This window comes from Salvelinus namaycush, chromosome 18 (genome assembly GCF_016432855.1).
Source record: "Salvelinus namaycush isolate Seneca chromosome 18, SaNama_1.0, whole genome shotgun sequence".
Lineage (NCBI taxonomy): Eukaryota > Metazoa > Chordata > Actinopteri > Salmoniformes > Salmonidae > Salvelinus > Salvelinus namaycush.
This window is the reverse complement of record NC_052324.1, coordinates 4097444-4120615: the sequence shown is the minus strand read 5'-3', so window position 1 is coordinate 4120615 and position 23172 is coordinate 4097444. Positions and strand designations below refer to the sequence as shown.

General features: G+C 42.7%; 1 protein-coding gene across 2 annotated transcripts in view; it reads right to left on the bottom strand.

Annotated features, from left to right (window-relative positions):
• Positions 1 to 23172, bottom strand: part of LOC120063029 (semaphorin-6A-like) — a 92429-nt gene that overhangs the window by 50344 nt on the left and 18913 nt on the right. For both annotated transcript variants that reach the window (XM_039013139.1, XM_039013140.1), the window contains exons 2-3: positions 5814 to 5957; positions 5257 to 5374 (exon numbers count right to left, since the gene is read on the bottom strand). In XM_039013139.1, the coding sequence (XP_038869067.1) occupies positions 5257 to 5374; positions 5814 to 5913 (218 nt within the window). In that variant the 5' untranslated portion in view covers positions 5914 to 5957. The remainder of the gene's footprint in view (positions 1 to 5256; positions 5375 to 5813; positions 5958 to 23172) is intronic.

Here is a 23172-nt window from a genome sequence, read left to right as displayed (position 1 = left end):
TACAATGTTTAAATTAAGAGCCTAGTTGGTTTAGCCACAGAGAAAGTCAGCAACCTTCCTGCTAGCCATGATTGGCTGAAATAATGAGTGGGCTGGACATGCTGAGAGATGAGTTTGGATTGGTCTGTGGTGTTGCATCTTGTGTCTATAAAATGAGCTGCTCGTAATAGTATTTTTGAAAGATATAACGTTAGCCATGGAGACCTGCAAATATGCTTCTTCTGCTCTCAATAGCATTGCTGCCCTGAATTTATCAGGCACTATCGACAAAGGTCAGTGGGAAAAAGTTGTGATGGACTACTTTCTGGACGACGAATGCTGACTCTCTCACGCTGAAAATAACACGTTTCAAAATCAGTGCAACACAAAGGGCCAAACAAGCTGTGCAAACTAAACAGAAACAACACAGGATGTCTTATGAAAGGGGTTGCAGTCTGCCGTGAAGCTTTCATCCATGTATACCGGTAAGAATCTAGTTCTTACCGGTATAGTTCTACAGATTCAGATATTAACGTTATGCGTTTCTAATTTTGTCAGAAATTTGTTTTCATTGCAAGCTAAAGCTTGCTGTTAGCTAGCCAGCGGGAGTTCGATGGTTGGCTTGCTAACTAACATTAAACCTAACGTTATTTGTTTAACTTTAGCTTGCTATGACAATCGGTTTGTATTGCTAGTAACATTACTCTATGGATTGGGATTATAGTTCATTTTTTAGCTAGCTAACGTTAACGTAACATGTCTAAATGACAGATCTCAAGTTAAAACTCGCTGTTAGCTAGCTAACGTTAGCTGAGGTTAGGTGGCTGGCTTGCTAGCTAACATTAACTTATGTGTATGAGGTGTGTGTAACGTTAGTGATGTTTTCTCAGAATGCCATTTTGCATCGCTAGTTTTAGCCTAATGTTTGCTAGCTAACATTGAACCTATTGGTTAACTTTAGCTAGCTATGACAATCGGTTTGTATTGCTAGTTAAAGCTTGCTGTTAGCGAGACAGCTGACGTTAGATGTCTGGCTAGCTACAGTAGCTAACATTACCTGTGTGAACTGTGTGTAGTGATATCTCAGAACGCCATTTCACATCTATTGTATAATAATGCTAAAATATTTGTATCTGGAATTTGTCTTTCAGCATCAATCAGTAGAACACGCCTGACACGAATCCACCAGTCATACAGTCAACAAAAAGAGAGCTGGCACAACCAAAGGCAGCAGCGCAGTCATCAATTACATGCACCATTTCTTAACCAACTACGGAGTTGGGAAAACACGTGTGGACCTGAATTGTGATAACGGCAGTGGCCAAAACAAGAACAAGTTTGTGCTCTGGTATTGTGCCTGTTGGACCATGCTCAAGCTCCACCACAATCTGGACCTTCACTTCCTGATCACAGACCACACCAAGTTTGGTGCTTCGGCCTCATCAAGCAGCGCTTCAGAAAGACCAGAGTGAACATCTTGTCTGAGATTGCTGGTGTTGTGAAGGACGGCACTGTGACAGGGGTCAACATCCCACAGCTGGTTGGACAGGAGGATGATACGGTGCTGGTGGAAAGCTATGGCTGGCAACAACACCTGACTCCATACTTCAGGCCACTGCCACAGATCAAGCAGTACCAGTACTTCAGGTAAAAAATTATTTTCATTGTATGAGGTTATTCTTATCTAAGCTTGGGAAGTGAATTGATGTTGTGCAGGGTTGTAATGTCTTCTGATTTGTTTTGTTATTCCCTGTTTTACAGATTCAACGCTCTGGAGCCTGGTGTTGTCCCCAAGGAGCATTTGGACTATCATGACCAGGTTTCAGCTGCTGCGCAATGCTGACATCCTTCCTCTCATAGATAGTCTGCCTGTAAAATCACCACCTGGACTGGACACAGCTAGACAAACTATAATTTTGAGAAGATCACGGAGTTTTGCGAAGAAGAGGCTATGGACATCACATGCCCTGCACCAAAGTCAAGGGCAGGACAGAAACAGGCTCTCCGAATATAGATTCCCTTCATGTGTGGTTTGGACGGACCAGTCATCGGCACTATCTGCAGTGCCTCTATTCACATGACACTCTCCTAACACACACACCATACACTGCTGCTACACTTTTTTTGTTTATCCTGCTTCTCAGCCACTTTATCCCTGATTGTATGCATATTACTACCTCGTCTATCATTGATATCGTTATTGATATTGTTCTTGTACATACTGTATATTGTATTTGTGTTGACACTATCTATTTCTGATATTGCTACTATGCAAGTAACCATTTGGCTGTACCATTTACACCTTCTGTAGAGACAATCCACATAGCCAGACTTAGCAAAATAGTGATATATAAAATGAATATTGATATGTGTGGTCGTAACATGATTTTGTGACATACCACATCAATATCGTGTGATCGTATCAAGTGTCCACCACATAAATATATGGCGCATGCCCCTGTTTATGTAATGTACATGTGCACCTCACTCAGGTTTCAATTCAGTTTGCATGGCCTTAACTTATGTATGGAATACTATGTGATAAGTGCATGTGTAACAGTATATAAAGTATGCTAATGTACTGGTATGAAGGCACTTAAGTAAATACTTTAAAGTACTATTTAAGTATTTTTTTGTTTTGTGGTATCTGTACATTCCTTTACTATTAATAATTTTGGCAACTTTTACTTCACTACATTCGTAAAGAAAATTCTGCACTTTTTACTCCATACACTTGACGCCCAAAAGTACTTGTTACATTTTGACAGGGACATTGTCCAATTCACACTTATCAAGAGAACATCCCTGATCATTCCTACTGCCTCTGATCTGGCAGACTCACTAAACACAATTGTTTTATTTGTAAATGATGTCTGAGTGTTGGCGTGTGCCCCTGGCTCTCCATCAATTAAAAAATAATAAAGTTGTGCCGTCTGGTTTGCTTAATATAAGGAATTTGAAATGGTTTATACTTTGACTTTTGATACTTAAGTACATTGTGCCCCTGGCTTTCCGTCAATAAAAAATATATATATATGCAATTGTGCCGTCTGGTTTAATATAAGGAATTTGAAATGAATTATACTTCTACTCAAGTATGACAATTTAGTACTTTTTCCACCACTGTGCTTCTACACCTGCATTGCTTGCTGTTTGGGGTTTTAGGCTGGGTTTCTGTACAGCACTTTGAGATATCAGCTGATGTAAGAAGGGCTATATAAATCAATTTGATTTGATTTGGATGCGGCTGCTGGTTAAAGCATTTCTTTCACATCAATTTAGACAAGTGTGTCTGGGTAAGCGTCATCTCATATTTTTTTCTTTAATTTTTTATTTTTGGAGCTTAATGCCACTTTTAGTCTTAATCTTTACTACACTACTCACTGTTTAGCACATGACCTCACATGTGAATCCTTAAAGAGATGGGTGGGGCTGGCTTAAGAGGGTGTGAACAATGCTGAATGGGTGTAGACAAAGGAGAGCTCTCTAGTAGGTACCAAAACATTCAAAGGCCCTTTTCTCAAAAGTGAGTTTACAAGTGTATCAACTTTCAAAGTAGAAATACTTTCCCTTTGTTCCTCAAAAATGCCATGTATGATATACCATTTTGTAGCTCTGAGTCTCTACTTTTTTCCAATGTAATTTTTATTTTTTATTTTAAACATGAACAATTTTGCTACATAAGACCGAATCCAGGTGGTGAGTCACAATTAGTGGAAAAATAATCCGAATTCGGCTGCCTGTGTAAAGGCAGCTTATGGGCCTCTACTGAGATCTGATTAGGCAAAGTTTTCATTGTATGGTTTGTACGGTTGGCCTGTTGACTTACTCTGAATTCTGTTTTTGCAATGACCATCCAACTATTTGCTTTATACTGTTGGTCATCTAGTTGTTAATATCCGTTTGCGCTCAGCAATCTCGGTGTCCACTTTGCTTTGTTGACATAATTCTATCGATTCAAACATTTCTCCCAGTTAAAATCAATCTACTCTTCTCAACGACAGCAATTCCAACAATCCCTGTGTCACATTCCCCCCTCGCCATGTGTCCGTCGGAATTCCTTTAAATATGCTAGTGAGAGGCACACCTTGTTGTCCTCACACCACCAACACTAATAAAAACCTCCCTTTCTCATTTCTCCCAGGCCTGGTATGGAGCAGGTGGGAGGCAGCAGTCCGACCAAAGGCTAGGACTCCAAAGCGCCCAACACCTCCTTAATGACCACAGATGTGTTAAACAGTCCTGCTACTTAGAAACCAGGCTTCAATGGCCACTTATTTTGTCGCGCTTTCAGAAAACAACGCAACCCATTGTTGCTTTCAAAAGCATCCAATCAATCTACTATGTAATCGTAGATTGATTGGAAAAAGACACAGATCCGTATCATCTGTATCCTCCAATGCAGTGGAGAATGCTGTGGCTTTGTTCACATTGTAACATGTAAGGTCTATTATTTTGTTTTTTTCAATGTCCAAGCAAGCTAGTACATTTGAGTTTCAGAAAAAGAATGATACACAATGAAATGAAATCAATATCCTTTCCCCATGGAGAAAACTATTGATGCAGACTCTGGCATCTCCATCAGACAACATCAGTTTCAGCCTAGACCCTTTATTTATAGCCTGTGTTCAGTGGGTCCACAAGGTTGCAAGAAAGTTCTTTAAGGTGCTTGGAAGAACTTTTACAGCAAGACTGATGGACTACAATAATACGATTAATACAAAGAGAAATAGCCACAAACAGTATCATACTTAAAAGAGAATATAGCTTATCCGCTGTGCACCTCTGTCTGCCGAAAGATACCAGTCTGGCTAAGTCAGTGTCTTTTTTTAAGTCTCTTCGACACACACATTTTTAAAAATAATTTATTGATTTACATTAAATCAATGAAATTGTATTCAGTGGATTTGAATCTAGTTGATTTTAATTGAATTGAACTGGTATACCTTGTTTTGGTTTGATATTTATACAATTTCTTTGTGTGCGTATCCACTTAAACAGAAATGGGATGTACAAAATTATTATTATTATTAATATGTTACTTCACCATGCCCCCCCCCCAAATACATTTCAATAATGAAATCAAAATAACATTCACATACAGTACAATGAAATTACCTGACATTACACAAGGAACGGCCTCACATTATTAGATTAAAATAGCATCACATATTCCCAATTCATTGTTATCTCATCTGATATGACTTTGTGGGGAATATCAAAAACTGGGACTGATATGAGAGCTAGTGGCCTGCGAGAAAAAGGGCAGGAACTAACCTGGCAGCGATATACAGCGTTCGGTTCATTATTATGATGAGCTGGATATCCAGTTTGTGCCGTTGTGTATTGTTTCTTCCAGGTTTGTGTCCAAAGAAAGCCGGATACTGCTTTGTATCTGTGAGGAGGGGGAACAAAAACAATAAATATCAGAAGCAACCCCCCCCCCCTCCCACACAAGGCAATATGTTTTAACAAATCCTGATAGAAAGAAAGGTCTTTCTGAGGTTGCTGGAGGATGCATGGCTGGGAGGAATATAGAGTCTACCCAAACAGAGAGAAAGCTCAATAAACCTATCTTAGCCTCATATGGTATTTACACTATCACACACTGCATGAAAGCCCCAACAGGAAAATACAGGATTATCCTTTGATGTAGGGTGGGCTCCGTTTCAAATTCTGCTTTAACTCCTAATTTTTTTATTTATTCCCTGGGCACCAAACTACATTCTACCTTCCAAAAGCACTCAGAGTGGGGGGGGGGGGGGGGGTAGAGGGTGGTGGTGGTTGGATAGCAGGGTGTTTGGGGGGAGTTGGAAACAGCTCGAGGTACTCACAGTTGCCATGTGAAATACTGATTGGCTCAGAGTCTTCCGGGAAGCCAGCCCTTGCGATCTTCAGCAGCGTGAAATACAGCAACAAGGCCTCAGACCTCATTGTAGCACTGCTGGTTCCTTCCTCGATAACTTCTTTACTTTAGCCTGCAAAGAGAAGACAGGGAAGAAAAAAGATTATGAAACAAATAAAGCATCTGATTTTCATAGCCGATGCAATCTGTCAGAGATGTATATATATATCAAGAGAGCTGCATTGCAAGCAATCAAACAACAATTGGATTAGCAGGGTAATATGCTTCATAGAACGATGGCAGGCTAGGTCTTATTGAAGTAGACCTGTTGTGATTAACTGAGCAGCATCAGGAGTGGTAGTTCTACTGGACTGCATCCTGGCCAATATGCTGAATTAATAGGAGAGCTTCTATGATTGGATCCTGGTGTCTGGGCAGACTTAATAGGGCAGCACCATTTTTTGTAAATAATTATCAGCATCTAAGAGTTGGCCCCTGATTGCTAACTGTATTTACATCAGCCCGTGACCATGCTGATGCTTCTTGTGTGTTGTGGCAACAAATTACCTCAATAAATCATCCCTGACAATTACTGCAGCGTTAATCTAATCGAGTATAAGCATTTAATTCAGAGACCTTTTATCCTGAGCCAAACGGTAGATGTTTTTGGGGGGGTTGTATGATAAAAGTTGTTTATCCCCAGCACATTTGTTCACTGGCTCTGTATTGTTTGTTGGAGGAGAAAAAGAGGGAAAGAGAGAGAGAGAGAGGGAGAGAGAGGAAGGGATGGGGGGGGGGTTCTCTCCATGCTCCTGTGAATCTCATTCAGAAAGAGAGTGAAAACATTATTCACTGGGAGATTCACTTTAACAGTGAAGAGAATACAAATAAAACCAAGGGAACGACCTTGGTTGTTGAATTTCCTTCTCGCTAAGGCTATTTTTTCCCTCACCTCACCTACTTTATAGACATGCTGGCACAACAATAGACAGAAGGCCTGGGTATAAGCCCTTGGAATCTCTGTTAGCCCTGTGCATTTTCCTTTTTCAAACCAATATGAGATTCTGCACATATACCACTATGGGGGCTGTTTTGTTTCATGAACCTTGACCTGAAAGTCGAGCAATAATTGATTGATGAGCAGGATGGGGAAGGAGACATGCCAGTGTTCCTATGGAACTGTCTATTGTAAATGACAAATGGAGAGCCAACAAACATAGAAAAGTAACACAGAATTGCTAACTGAATAATATACCATGAAATGATACATGGGAGCTGAATCGATTATGATGTTCCAGAAAACAGCTTTATCATTTCTAATTTAGACACTACAGGGCACAATGAGCCATTGTTGTGCCTCCTAACTGCAGACAGTTCTTTCTGACAAATTAATGTTTGATAGTTAATCTTAGTCGTCATAAATCATGTCACAGGACAGAAGAGCTCAATTCACTACCAAACTCTTCATCATATCAAAACCATCCAACAGGGCATCATATAATAGCGAAAAGAAATTGAGCACAAAATGATTTAACTACCGCGTGCTCTTCAAAGCCCTTTCATTACCTTCCGACACACACGACTAAACCCAGGGAAATGTGGTCTTTGCTGAATTGCAGTCACTGTGGCAACTAAATTGTTTCAGTCTGTTCAGTCCTGGTGTCAAATGCTCTTTTGACGACATCTCTCCGCCTCTGACTACTGACTGAGATGAATGATTACACATGTGCAAACTTTCAGAGTGAATTATTATTTTGCCTCCGAACCAAATGGGGGGGTTGAAGTATAGAATCCCTCAAAATCCCTGCTGAAAACGACCACAAACAAAGCACAAAGCTGTCCAGTATTTTTCTTACTGTAAGTACTAATACACGTGGACATTCTGAAAGCTTACACCCTATACACACACTTTAAATTATAAAGTGTCTCTTGTTTTTGTGGAACATAACGGCGGGCTAATCAAGACCAATACTGGCAGAGAGCCAGCAGCAGATACTAAACAACAAGAGAACCCTCTCAGAGTGAAGAAATTGCGCCATGCTCTAGCCATAGCTAGGAATGACTACCGCCTCACTGTGAGTAAAATACAGCCAATCCAGGTTTAGGCCCATAGTCCCAAACACCCTTAACTTCCCCCATAAACACATTACCAGCCTAACAATATTATCTTTGCTGTTGCATCAACACGTTAGCTAGGGACATGCGGCGACCATGCACAATAACAGACATGTAGTTCATCTACAACGTGCACGAGAGGGCACCATGAAAACACAGCTCCTGCGCATGTGTATCTTGTTCAGAGTCCTGAGGTGTGGCATGTCTATCATTAAACACCTACTCATTCATATTCAGCATACCCTACACTAGGTTGGGACTGGGATTTAATGAAATACCTGCAGATGTGCAGCAGTGGTAGTGGTTGAAGCCCCAATGAGAGTCCAACAGATAAACAGTTCAGTGGTGACTGACTGACAGTGAGGTCATTTACACCAGCCTCTGCAGCTCTCGCAGTGTGGGAATAGCCCTGACATCAGCCTGGCGAGACCAGACATGGACTGTACACAGCGGTGTGAACACAGGAGCACACCACACTAACAACACCCAGCACTGAGTAAAGTAGTGAAGAGAGAGAGAGGCTTCTGGACTGAACAGCTCCACCCAGGGTGAGAAGGATCCACTGATGGCATCCATTATCTGATGATGGGGCAAATACAGTGTTGCGTTCCAATATCCTATGGAGGGAGACCTCAGGGTGGATGCCAAAGCAGTAGACGCTAATGATCAGACAATTTCCCCAAACTGCTGCTTATTCAGTCAATCAATGCTTGATTAGTAGAGCATAATATACAGAATAATAATTTGACGCCGCACTATACACCCTACTGTAACCCTACAGTGCCTTCGGAAAGTATTCAGACCCCTTGACTTTGTCCACATTTTGTTACGTTACAGCATTATTCTGAAATGGATTAATAAAGACAAATCCACAGCAATCTACACACAATACCCCATAATGACAAAGCGAAAAAAGGTTTTTAGAAATTTTTGCAAATGTATAAAAGAACAACAACAGAAATACCTCATTTAAATAAGTATTCAGACTCTATGCTACGAGAATTGGCATTGAGCTCAAGTGCATCCTCTCTCCATTGATCATCCTTGAGATGTTTCTACAACTTGATTGGAGTCCACCTGTGCTAAATTCAATTGATTGGACATGATTTGGAAAGGCACACAACTGTCTATATAAGGTCCAACAGTTGACAGTGCATGTCAGAGCAAAAACCAAGCCATGAGTTCGAACGAATTTGCCGTAGAGCTCCGACACAGGATTGTGTCGAGGCACAGATCTGGGGAAGGGTACCAAAATGTCTGCAGCATTGAAGGTCCCCAAGAACACAGTTGCCTCCATTATTCTTAAATGAAAGAAGTTTGGAACCACCAAGACTCTTCCTAGAGCTGGCCACCTGGCCAAACTGAGCAATCGGGGGGAGAAGGGCCTTCGGGGAGGTGACCAAGAACCCAATGGTCACTCTGTGGAGATGGGAGAGACTTCCAGAAGGACAACAATCTCTGCAGCACTCCACCAATCAGGTCTTTATTGTAGTGGCCAGACAGAATCCGATCCTCAGTAAAATGCACATGACAGTAGACTTGGAGTTTGCCAAAAGGCACCAAAAGACTCTCAAGAAACAAGATTCTCTGGTTTAATGAAACCAAGATTGAACTCTTTGGCCTGAATGCCAAGCATCACGTCTGGAGGAAACCTGGCACCATCCCTGCGGTGAAACATGGTGGTGGCAGCACCTGAAAATAGCTATTCAGCAACGCTCCCCATCCAACTTGACAGAGCTTGAGAGGATCTGCAGAGAAGAATGGGAGAAACCCGCCAAGTACAGGTGTGCCAAGCTTGTAGCGTCATTCCCAAGAAGACTCGATGCTGTAATCGCTGCCAAAGGTGCTTCAAAGTACTGAGTAACGGGTCTGAATACCTATGTAAATGTGATATTTCCGTTTTTACTTGTAATACATTTGCAAAAATGTATTTATACAAACCTGTTTTTGCTTTGTCATTATGGGGTATTGAGTTAAGACAAATATTTACTAAATGAACTAAAGTAAAAAATTAAATAGCACGTTGAGGGAAAGGTTGTCCTGGCACCACACTTCCAGGTCTCTTACCTCCTCCCTATAGGCTGTCTCATCGTTGTTGGTGATCAGGTCTACCACCGTTATGTTGTCGGAAAACTTAATGATGGTGTTGGAGTCGTGCTTGGCCACGCAAGCGTGGCAGATGTGTTGTTGCCTGCCCTTACCACCTTGGGGCGGCTTGTCAGGAATTCCAGGCTCCAGTTTCAGAGGGAGGTGTTTAGTCCCAGGGTCCTTAGCTTAGTGATGAGCTTTGAGGGCACTATGGTGTTGAACGCTGAGCTGTAGTCAATGAACAGCAATCTCACATAGGTGTTCCTTTTGCCCAGGTGGGGAAGAGCATTGTGGAGTGCGATTGAGATTGCGTCATCTGTGGATCTGTTGGGGCGGTATGCAAATTGGAATGGGTCTAAGGTTTCTGGGATGATGGTGTTGATGTGAGCCATGACCAGCCTTTCAAAGCACTTCATGGCGACAGATGTGAGTGCTACGGGTCCGTAGTCATTTAGGCAGGTTACCTTTGTGTTTTTGTGCACAGGGACTATGGTAGTCTGCTTGAAACATGTAGGTAGTACAGACTCGGCCAGGGAGAGGTTGAAAATGTCAGTGAAAATACTTTCCAGTTGGTCAGCGCATGCTCAGAGTACACGTTCTGGTAATCCATCTGGCCCTGCGGCCTTGTGAATGTTGACCTGCTTAAAGGTCTTACTCACATCGGCTACGGCGAGCGTGATCACACAGTCGTCCGGAACAGCTGGTGCTCTAATGTATGCTTCAGTGTTGCTTGCCTCAAAGCGCGCATAGAAGTAATTTAGCTCATCTGGTAGGCTTGTGTCGCTGGGCAGCTTGCGGCTGGGCTTCCTTTTGTAGTCTGTAATAGTTTGCAAGCCCTGCCACATCCGACGAGTGTCGAAGCGGGTGTAGTAGGATTCAATCTTAGTGCTGTATTTACGTTTTGCCTGTTTGATGGTTAGTCTGAGGGCATAGTGGGATTTCTTATAAGCTTCAGCTCTACCCTTTAGGTCAGTGCAGATGTTGCCTGCAATCCATGGTTTCTGGTTGGGGTATGTACGTACGGTCACTGGGGGACAACGTCATCGATGCACTTAAATCAAATCAAATTTTCTTGGTTACATACACATGGTTAGTAGATGTTTATGCGAGTGTAGCAAAATGCTTGTGCTTGTAGTTCCGACAGTGCAACAATATCAACAAGTCATCTAACAATTCCACAACAACTATTTAATACACACAAATCTAAGTAAAGGGATGGAATAAGAATATGTACATATGAATATATGGATGAGCAATGACCGAGCCGCATAGGCAAAATGCAATAGATGGTATAAAATACAGTATATACATATGGGATGAGTAATGCAAGATATGTAAACATCATTATTAAAGTGGCATTAATAAAGTGACTAGTGATCCATTTGTTAATGGCCAATAATTTCAAGTCTGTATGAAGGCAGCAGTCTCTCTGTGTTAGTGATGGCTGTTTAACAGTCTGATAACCTTGAGATATAAGCTATTTTTTAGTCTCTCGGTCCCAGCTTTGATGCACCTGTGCTGACCTCACCTTCTGGATGGTAGCGGTGTGAACAGGCAGTGGCTCGGGTGGTTGTTGTCCTAGATTATCTTTTCGGCCTTCTTGTGACATCGGGTCCTGTGGTGTCCTGGAGGGCAGGTAGTTTGTCTCCGGTGATACGTTGTGCAGACCGCACCACCCTCTGGAGAGCCCTACGGTTGTGGGTGGTGCAGTTGCCGTACCAGGCGGTGATACAGCCCAACAGGATGCTCTCAATTGTGTATCTGTAAAAGTTTGTGAGTGTTTTAGGTGACAAGCCAAATTTCGTCATTCTTGAAGCCGGTGACTGATGTGTTGTACTCCTCAACGCCATCGAATATATTCCAGTCTGTGCTAGCAAAACAGTCCTGCAGCTTAGCATCTGCGTCATCTGACCACTTCCGAATTGAGCGAGTCACTGGTACTTCCTCCTTTAGTTTTTGCTTGTAACCAGGAATCAGGAGGATAGAATTATGGTCAGATTTGCCAAATGGAGGGCAAGGGAGAGCTTTGTACGCGTCTCTGTGTGTGGTCTAGAGTTTTTTTCCTCTTGTTGCACATGAAACACGCTGGTAGAAATGAGGTAAAACATATTTAAGTTTCCCTGCTCTGGATGAGCATTTAATTGTTTGTTTATGGCTTTATACAGCTGGTTGAGTGCGGTCATAGTGCCAGCATCGGTTTGTGGTGGTAAATAGACAGCTACGAAAAATATAGATGAAAACTCTCTTGGTAAATAGTGTGGTCTACAGCTTATCATCAGTTACGCTACCTAAGGTGAGCAAAACCTTGAGACTTCCTTAATATTTGATTTCGCGCACCAGCTATTATTGACAAATAGACACAGATCGCCACCCCTTGTCTTACCGGAGGCAGCTGTTCTGTCTTGCTGATGCACGGAAAAACCAGCCAACTGCATATCATCCATGTCGTCGTTCAGCCACGACTCCGTGAAATATAAGATATTACAGTTTTGAATGTCCCGTTGGTAGGATAGTCTTGAACGGAGCTCATCCAGTTTATTCTCCAATGATTGCAGGTTGGCCAATAGGACTGATGGAAGAGGCGGGTTACCCACTCGCCAACAAATTCTCACAAGGCACACGGACCTGCGTCCCGTGTATCGGCAGCTTCTCTTCGTGTGAATGACAGGGATTTGGGCCTGGTCCGGTATCTGGAGTAAATCCATCACGTCCGCCTCGTTAAAGAAAACATTTTCATCCAGTTTGAGGTGATTAATCGCTGTTCTGATATCCAGAAGCTCTTTTCGGTCATAAGAGACAGTGGCAGAACATTATGTACAAAATAAGTTACAAACAACGCAAAAAAAAAAACACACAAAATAGCACAATTGGTTAGGAGCCCGTAAAACTGAAGCCATTTCCTCTTGCACAATTATTTCCGCCTCTCATTAGCCTGGTTTGTAGTGTACAGTATACCTCTTGATCAAAACACATTATAATGACTGGCACTGCTGCTCACTGTTGTCCAACAAGGGTAAATGAATTCTAAAGATGATCGAAAACAACAATTAGGCGATCCTTGGCTGAGTAAACACTTTGTAGGTTCTCTTTCAAGTCCAATAGCACTGATCTGCACATTACAGATGAGGAGAATTTCTAGCAAACTGAAACAAGGATTTTTTCCTGATCTGACAATACTGTACCACTGAGGCCTTTCAACACATCCTGAGGTGGATGTCTTGAACTGAACCGAACAGGGCAGGCTTGGCGTTTTCCACAGGAGTGTCGCCAAAGTAAACATAACCAAGACGGTCACTGACAACACAGGGCCAGCTACAGTCCAGGGAGCTTCAGTACTGCACTGCACAGCAAACAGTATTAAATACCATGTGCCATATAACCCACTCTCATGTCTCCTGCTCCCTTCATCTCCCGATGCTGAGCGGAAAAAAGCAGTCTGTGGTGCAAGCTGCTTCTTCACTCTGCCTGGAAAATCATTTATGAAGGCCCCCGACTGGTGCTTAAAAGATTGACCCCAAAAAGAATGAGGTTACACATTTAAATATCAGAACCTTTCCCAGTGCTGCCAATCACGCAAGATGATACAGGCCACACAACTTAATCAATCTGGAGCGGGTTGATACTGAGACGGCTGGCAGAAGGGAAAACTATTACAGATAAGGTGGCTTGGTATCAGACGACTTTTCCCTTTTGATCCAATTATCTACCTCCTCTGATAGAGCTCTGTCTTCTTCTCTGATGTATTCCATTCTTGTAATCATGCTGTTTACCCACGTATTTCCATTCCTTCTTTTTAAGGAACTGGATCTGGAGAGTGAGCAAAATGTGTCGGCACAACCAAGATCATCAGCCCTCTGATATTATGTTTGACCAAACAAATGCACCAATCAGAAGGGCAGGGTGAAAATATAGCCTCTTACTGAGCCACGGCACAATGGCAAAAAAATTCACAAAAGCTAAATGTCAAATTACCTAAAAAGATGCCACCATGACAGCCTAGCACACTGTGTAAATGTGATAGGGCTCTGAATTGTCATGCTGAATAATTCCAATTTGCTGGCAAACTATTTGATGCTAACTGTTGTGTGCCTGTGACTAAACCTGAGAACTGAGAGTAGATTTTTTCACATCACACTCAAATCTATGTCCCCAAAAAATACAAAGGGGCCGGAAACAAACTAGGGCTACGACATCACCTCACAATATCAAGCAGGGGTGTATTCATTACGTAATGCAACATAAATCGTTTACCGTTTAAAAATCATTCGGAAGCAAACAGATAAAAAAAACTACGGGGACGGACCTACCTGAATATGTCCAATAGAAACTCTTGTTTTCGTTGCAAAACATTTTCCGTTTGGAGTAAACGGTTTCTGTTCCAAAACGTTTTGCAACAGAATTTGTGTAATGAATACAACCCCACAACACATGAACGGCTGCTTCATGTGAGTAAACATGCACAAGGAATCAATCGAGTAACTGAGACAAGCTGTGTGGTTGAGTGCAAAATAAATAAGCACTGCTGTGGGTCTCATTGAAAGTGTTGACTCTACGAGGTATGAATCCCAAAATGAGTTTGAGTACGGAGAAGTCTGAGGGATGGGTCAGGTCTGGAGGGAGCTCTCGCAGTAGATAAATGAGAAAACAATAAAACAATGACATTCATTTTCAGTGGGAATTATACACTGCTCAAAAAAATAAAGGGAACACTAAAATAACACATCCTAGATCTGAATGAATGAAATATTCTTATTAAATACTTTTTTCTTTACATAGTTGAATGTGCTGACAACAAAACCACACAAAAATTATCAATGGAAATCAAATTTAGCAACCCATGGAGGTCTGGATTTGGAGTCACACTCAAAATTAAAGTGGAAAACCACACTACAGGCTGATCCAACTTTGATGTAATGTCCTTAAAACAAGTCAAAATGAGGCTCGGTAGTGTGTGTGGCCTCCACGTGCCTGTATGACCTCCCTACAACGCCTGGGCATGCTCCTGATGAGGTGGCGGATGGTCTCCTGAGGGATCTCCTCCCAGACCTGGACTAAAGCATCCGCCAACTCCTGGACAGTCTGTGGTGCAACGTGGCGTTGGTGGATGGAGCGAGACATGATGTCCCAGATGTGCTCAATTGGATTCAGGTCTGGGGAACGGGCGGGCCAGTCCATAGCATCAATGCCTTCCTCTTGCAGGAACTGCTGACACACTCCAGCTACATGAGGTCTAGCATTGTCTTGCATTAGGAGGAACCCAGGCCAACCGCACCAGCATATGGTCTCACAAGGGGTCTGAGGATCTCATCTCAGTACCTAATGGCAGTCAGGCTACCTCTGGCGAGCACATGGAGGGCTGTGCGGCCTCCCAAAGAAATGCCACCCCACACCATGACTGACCCACCGCCAAACCGGTCATGCTGGAGGATGTTGCAGGCAGCAGAACGTTCTCCACGGCGTCTCCAGACTCTGTCACGTCTGTCACATGTGCTCAGTGTGAACCTGCTTTCATCTGTGAAGAGCACAGGGCGCCAGTGGCGAATTTGCCAATCTTGGTGTTCTCTGGCAAATGCCAAACGTCCTGCACCTGTGGACGTCGGGCCCTCATACCACCCTCATGGAGTCTGTTTCTGACCGTTTGAGCAGACACATGCACATTTGTGGCCTGCTGGAGGTCAGTTTGCAGGGCTCTGGCAGTGCTCCTCCTGCTCCTCCTTGCACAAAGGCGGAGGTAGCGGTCCTGCTGCTGGGTTGTTGCCCTCCTACGGCCTCCTCCACGTCTCCTGATGTACTGGCCTGTCTCCTGGTAGCGCCTCCATGCTCTGGACACTACGCTGACAGACACAGCAAACCTTCTTGCCACAGCTCGCATTGATGTGCCATCCTGGATGAGCTGCACTACCTGAGCCACTTGTGTGGGTTGTAGACTCCGTCTCATGCTACCACTAGAGTGAAAGCACCGCCAGCATTCAAAAGTGACCAAAACATCAGCCAGGAAGCATAGGAACTGAGAAGTGGTCTGTGGTCACCACCTGCAGAACCACTCCTTTATTGGGGGTATCTTGCTAATTGCCTATAATTTCCACCTGTTGTCTATTCCATTTGCACAACAGCATGTGAAATGTATTGTCAATCAGTGTTGCTTCCTAAGTGGACAGTTTGATTTCACAGAAGTGTGATTGACTTGGAGTTACATTGTGTTGTTTAAGTGTTCCCTTTACTTTTTTTGAGCAGTGTATATTCACAGGCCTTTTTCCCTCAGAGGCAAAAGTCTAAATGAGAAAAGTCTTCACCTCAATACAGTTACGAGATCACATTTATCAATTTGACCGGTATAAATGCATGAGAGATTTGTGGAGTGGAAAGGTGTGATTTTATGCCATCCACCCTCAGCCCTTGACCACGAAGTAATAGAGTTAGAGAGGAAATATACTGGTGTGGTGTGCAACGTTTCCAACCTGAATACATTTACAACTCCAACAAGGGGGGAGAGAACTCTTCGGAGTGATTCAAGCAAACAACCTCAACCCTACCATATGTCCATGTTTACAAACACATCTGCACAAATACACTTCCGCAAGCTCAATGCCATGTTTTTCACATGGTTCCATACACTTGTCTTGCTAACAAACAGGTTGTTACAGTATTCAAGAGGGATGTGTGAACGAGCAGTTGTTGCATCCATCTGTGTGTGTGAAGACCGGAGACCACACATTTTGCTCACTCCCTCGTGGTTATAATAGGTGTGATATTGACTTTCGTCTGGGATTCTCAACCCTGGATTATTCCCTTTCTACATGAGCACTCCCACAGATTTGGTAAATGGCTGGCTGCTCTAGCAGAGCCATCTGATCTGAACAAGTATGATGCTAATCTTCTCAAACTAATAAGCAGGCCAGGGGAAATGAGATAGGATGGCAACTAGAAGTCACTCTGGACAACTGGACATCAAATCCTTGCAATGAAAACAACAGAACCTAATGGAATTTGAGAAAAAAGTGTCCACATAGGAGAAGCCTTTTTGGTTCAAGATAGAACCATTTTTTGTTTCAGGTAGAACCCTTTGGGTTCCATGTAGAACGGGGTCTACATAGAACCCAAAAGGGTTCTACCTGGAACCAATAAGGGTTCTTCAAAGGGTTTTCCTATGGGGACAGCCGAATAACCTTTTTAGGTTCTACATAGCACCTTTTTTTATAAGAGTGTACCGTGGGAATGGTGCAGCCTAGCCTGTTGTAGTGGTACGTCTGGACGTGAAGAGACTGCTAAGGTGGGAGGGGAGAGAGCACTGACGAGACAAACCCCCTCACCTGCTCTGTGACTTAGCCTTGCTCCACCTAATTGGATATTGTGCTTTAGAGACCAGTGTCTCTACTACTGAACTAAACCTTGACTGATTAGACCCAAGCCAAGCCAATCAGGGCACAGAGCTCACTGAATGTCAACATTTGCAGATGCAATTGTACTGTACCATTAGCCATTAGCAATACAGTGAAACCATTTAAGCTTACGTATATGGGGCTAAACTTATTGGTTCATTTTGGTTAAGACCATTTTATTGTTACAGTCAACACTTGTTTAAGCTGTATGATATCAGTCATTCCCAATACGATAATATACCCTGCATCATGCTTTTCCATCAAATACAGGAACTCTTTCCGAATGCGATATACCCTGCATCATGTTGTTGAGTCAAATACAGGAACTGGGAGCAACTTGGCATGTATTTTCTTGGGAAATAAGCAGATTACTGATGCTGGTGTATGCTTCCTCTAAATGAGTGAAAAGTCCATAAAGAGCAACCGATCGTGAAGTTTCACCAGCGCACATGTACTGTATGTTACACTACAAAAGTCAGAGGAGAAAAGCAGATAAAGTGACATTTTCAAAAACAAGAAAATCCTTCAGATATTCTACAGGATTGTAGACAAACGAATGTAACGCAAGTCCACGGGCACATAGCCTAATTGCATGCTTGGCTGCTTATCCCACTACTAACTACACCAGCTAATTCTAAATGTAACAGCGTGTGACACTAATAATACATGTTGTTGACTGAAGTTACACCACAGCAACCCATCTCGGACCATGGCCCCTGGCCAGAATGTGAATCGTATGATGCGAACAGTTTTATCACATAAAATAAACAGCAGCGACCCACCAGAGTGGGACTCCCCTACTAGTTGGAACCAGTGAATACTGCAGGGTATACAAGCTTCCCTTGCAGCATCTCAATCACACGGATGGCCCGGTGGGATGAACCAACACACTTTATCTCCCTCCCATCACAGGTGTTACCTAAGGACGATTGACGGTTCTTCAATAAGTCATTTTCCTTGCTGTGTCACAGGACATTTTTGATCGCTATAACTTCTTATATCGGCTGTGTCATAAAAAAATTATAATGGAAATGTTTCATTAATTCAGTCACCGGGGCAATAGATCATGGCCATAAATTTCCCTAGAGGGCCTGAGGAGGGCATGTTGTCTTAGCCTTGCTTTCAAGGAACACCCAAGGCAGGCAGTAACATGTATATAACTGGAACAGTAAAGAAATAATATGCAGGGGAGAAGATCGGTAAACTGACAGAAAAACAATTGGTTGTAGTTTACAATCACTATGCGTAATTGGCAATGACAGCTTCATAACACCATAACAAAAAATTATCGTCGTATCATTTAACATATTGCCTTTATGTGAGACTTTTTACAGGAACAACGTCACTATTCACAGATACGTTCACTGAAAAAAAGTATTATCCCCCCCCCCCCCCAAAAACGTATTTTAACTGTTGGTATCCTCCTTGTAAACCTACAAGCTCCACCTCCGAATTCAACAACTTCCTGTTGCTTTCATGTTGACCTTTTAACCTTCTCCATTACCTCCTTCTCGCGCTAGATCTAAAGACATCCCGTTTACGAGTTCCTGTCTGACCAGACTGTATGGAAGATAAAAGTGAAGCGAGAAAGAGAGAGAGAGAAAGAGAGAGAGAGAGAAGTTCTGTGCTGTGGGTTCACACCAGTCTAAGTGAGTGAAGATGAAGGATGGAGATCCTTCTTGGATAAAGAGACCGTTCCTGCATGTGGGGAGTATCAGTGCCAGCGTTCTACCTGCAGCTCCCAGCCCTAAGTCTGGAGACGCGGAGGAGACTGAACCTGTCAGCCTCACTCTGTGATGTTTGCCTAATGCCAGGATTACCGCTCCTTTCAGCCAGAAATCCAGCCTGCCAGCAAATAAACACCAGGCATGGAGCAGCTTAAACCAACTTCTGTAAACTGTACTTTGATATCGCAGAGAGAAAAAAAGAGGGAGAAAAACTTTAAAAAGTATCCCCTTATGCATACCAGACGAATACGTAACAAGTATTTATTTAGAAGATAGACACTGTGGTCGAGCACTTTTCTCAAGAGTTTGATCAATCATTTAGGTACAGTACATAGGGGAAAGCTCAGTGGTTAAACTACCTCAATAGATGTCAGGAACACAGTATCAGTTCATAATGGTGCATGAATGAGATGAGGCATGTGTAGGTAATCACACCAGCATTCAGCTCATTTGTAAGAAAGATGCCAGACAACGGAAATGCTGTGTATAGTATCATGTCAATAATGCTGTAAATATCACATCTTTTTGTATAAGGGTTAACATATAGCTGTTTCCTTGACAACGTATATACAAAATACACTTCACAGCTTGCTGTTGCATATAATGAACCAATATAAATCTCCGCCATGAACCGACAGCCAACAAATAAAATATGAATTCCAATTTCTGCATAAATTGTTTCCCCCGTGGAATACATCCTCATCTTATTCCACAGGGAGCTACGTTCACGAGTAGACTTCCATTAACATTTCATTCTGATTCCCTCTGTCAATGTGATTCATCATCGCTGGCTGGATGCTGGCCTCCCCTTTCTGGGCCTTGAGATAAACACACTGGCCTGGGTTTGTTCATGCAGACACAATATCCACAAGGATGAGCACAATCTCAGTGAACTGCACAGACCAAGGCTATTTTGTCTAAGGCTCTCTGACAGAATAGTTTCCATCTCTCTCTCTCTCTCTCTCTCTCTCTCTCTCTCTCTCTCTATCCCTTTATTTTGCATGTTTCTGGTTGACAGGCAGCTTAAATCAGGGGGAACATTTGGGTTGGGCGGTATCCAGATTTCCATACCTTCATACCGCTGCTGTATACGGTATTATCTGCAGTGCACACAAGGAGCTCTATTTAAATAAAAAAATTCTAACAGAGTACTAGCGAATTCCCATAGCGGTCGTTAGCTAAATACTAACAAGCGCAAGTGAACATAAACTAAATGAACAGACAACCCAGCGCATAAAGTTATATCTCACTTGTCTCTGCTGTAATCAAGAAGGTTGATATTGCAAACTAGCCACCTAACGTTATAGCTAGCAAGTTAGCAAACCAAATGCATACTGAAGCTGGAGCCCTGAACTGGAGAAAATGTATTTGGCACATCTTAGATAGCTCATTTATAGTTATAAAATATTTAGCTGGCAAACATTAGTAGTGAATTTGAAGTGTAACTTCATCACCAATCTTGTGCTTCTCAACAGTGGATCCTCATTTCTCTTCGTAAACAAACATGCCCTGTGACTGGTTCAATAAAAAAATGTATAATAAGAAAAAAAGTATAATGTATTTATTTTATTTGTTGGGACGGTATTGGAAATCATACCGTCTATACTTCAAAATACTCCAATATACAAAATAAACTCTTAGAAAAAAGGGTTCCGAAAGGGTTCTTTGGCTGTCCCCATAGGAGAACACTTTTTTGGTTCCAAGCAGAACCCTCTGTGAAAAGGGTTCCACATGGAACCCAAAACAGTTCTACCTGGAACCAAAAGGGTTCTGCAAAGGGTTCTTCTATGGTGACAGCCAAAGTACTATTTAAGGGTCTAGATATCACCTAATTTTCCAAGAGTGTACCGCCTAAGCCTAAACTGAATAATGTAAATCAACTTAATGGAATTGAAGACACACAGCGACTATCTCTTTGAGACAGATTAGTTTCAAAATATCCACTCAACTAATGGCAACAGCAACTGTGCCTCTGCTGCTCTACCCTGCTAACCCTCTGCTATCCGTTGCTATCTCCTGCCATACTGTCCTTGGAGAGACGACATTCTTTCTTCCCCCCAATGATGTAAGAACCAGCCTATACAACAACCGCCTCCACCATACCGCCAACATGCTTAATCCAAAGACAAGCCTTGCATCCAGGAGTGCAGATAGCAATTACTGTCTGCTAGCAGTAACAATGAAATCTGTGTCTGCTTTACTGGCAGTGTCAGGCCCTAAGACTTAAGAAGATAAGCCCGCTCATCCTCTGCCTTAAAACATTTAACTGTTTGTGCATTTAATACTGGAGACATGTGAATTTGGGGGGAAACAATGGACAATCCTGCCAGACATTTCTTAGGCCTAATACCTTGTCCAAGTCCTTTACTCACGCTGGCTGAGAGTACTCTTCTGAAGTTACCAGGCTACTTATTTCCTGGGGCATTGAATACACAGCAATAATAGCGTGGTATTTGCATAGTGGTACCTACGTCAACATGACTTATTTTATTAAAAGGTGTCAGCTTTAGAAACACATTATTCCTGTACTATGCAAATATTATGACTGCTTTAAGGCCATTTTATTTACTGTAGGACAGTATACAACATTAAGTCACTTCTCTTTCTGTGAGTAAGTACAAAGAATCTATGGATTACTTTCCTATTCAAGAAAGTACTGTGGAAAGAAAGTGGGGCTGACAAATAAAAATAAGGGAGAAATTGAGAAATTGGGGGGAGAAATCAATATTACTGCATGAAATTGTTAAACAATGCAGGGCCACATTTCAGTATCGAGAATTTCAGGTGAATCCTCCTTGGAGAGGCTCATTGAGGGGATTAGTGAAAGCTTTACTCTAGGGCTGCAAGATATGGCTCTATCTGGTGGGAACAGACCCCCCCCCCCCCCACAGCACTACAAATCAAAGTAGCTCCTCTTTATTCAACTGTACAAGATTAAGCCACCTCCATAATGCCTGAATGAATTAACATTTTCCATTTAGAACTAACACTCTGCTACTCTCTAGTTGATGTTTGTCTGTTTTATACGAATTCATTCAGAGCAGCAATCTTGAACATTTAATTCCTACAGGCTTCTGAAATGACGCCTCCGTAAAATCGGCCCGTGGCACACCGTGCACTCTAATTGCACCGTGTGGTGGCTCAGAGAAAGTAACTATGGCGGAGAAGTACTGCTGTCTTGGACTGCTTTGGAACATATGGTTATTGCTTTTGGCCCTATAAGATGGCTCTATCAAAATAAATGGCAACAGTATTCCCTATGTGTGATATGAGGCAGCCAGGAGTGGATAACAGAGTTTAATCCACGCCGTGCCTCAGTCATGAGCTACTCCAGGCCAGGGGAAGATGGGGGCAGTGAGGAGGGGGGTTAAAGGAGTCATTGTCCTTTTAGGAACAGATTAACTATTTAAAAAAAGGTGACGTCCATCGCTGCTCGGCAAGCTCTCCATCTAATCAAGGTCTGCCATAAGCTCATTGAGAGCAGCTCGGAGCTGCAATAAAAACGCCCGCACAACCATGCCAAAAGTGTAATGAAATACGGCCAGCAGGGCTGCTGCTGATTACAACTCATTATACTGCTCCAATGGCATGAATGAACGAGAGAAGAAGGGGGACAGGACACATGGGATATACAATCATGTTTACTTAACTCAACACAAAGAGAGACACTGAAACATGGATGCTTGGAAGTGCAAATAAATGCCAGCAAAGTCTGAGTTCAATTAACACAAGGACAAGCAGCGTTGTGCATATGCTGTCATTCGCTCTGATTAAAGGAGGATCATCTCTGTGATAGAAGACAATATCAATGCATTACACACAGGAGGCTCATAGAAAGTGTTGACCAAACCTTTACTTTCTAAACTGTAAAGAAAACCCTTCTAGACACATTCCTTACATCCTGCTGCACTCTTCCACACGACACAAGAACTCCCTGAGAGTTATACTACCCCCGTCATGCCCTTCATAGCGAGGCTGTGGTGACTGGTGAGACAGAGGGGGAGAGGGAAGAGCTAATATACAGCCATTCATTGTACAA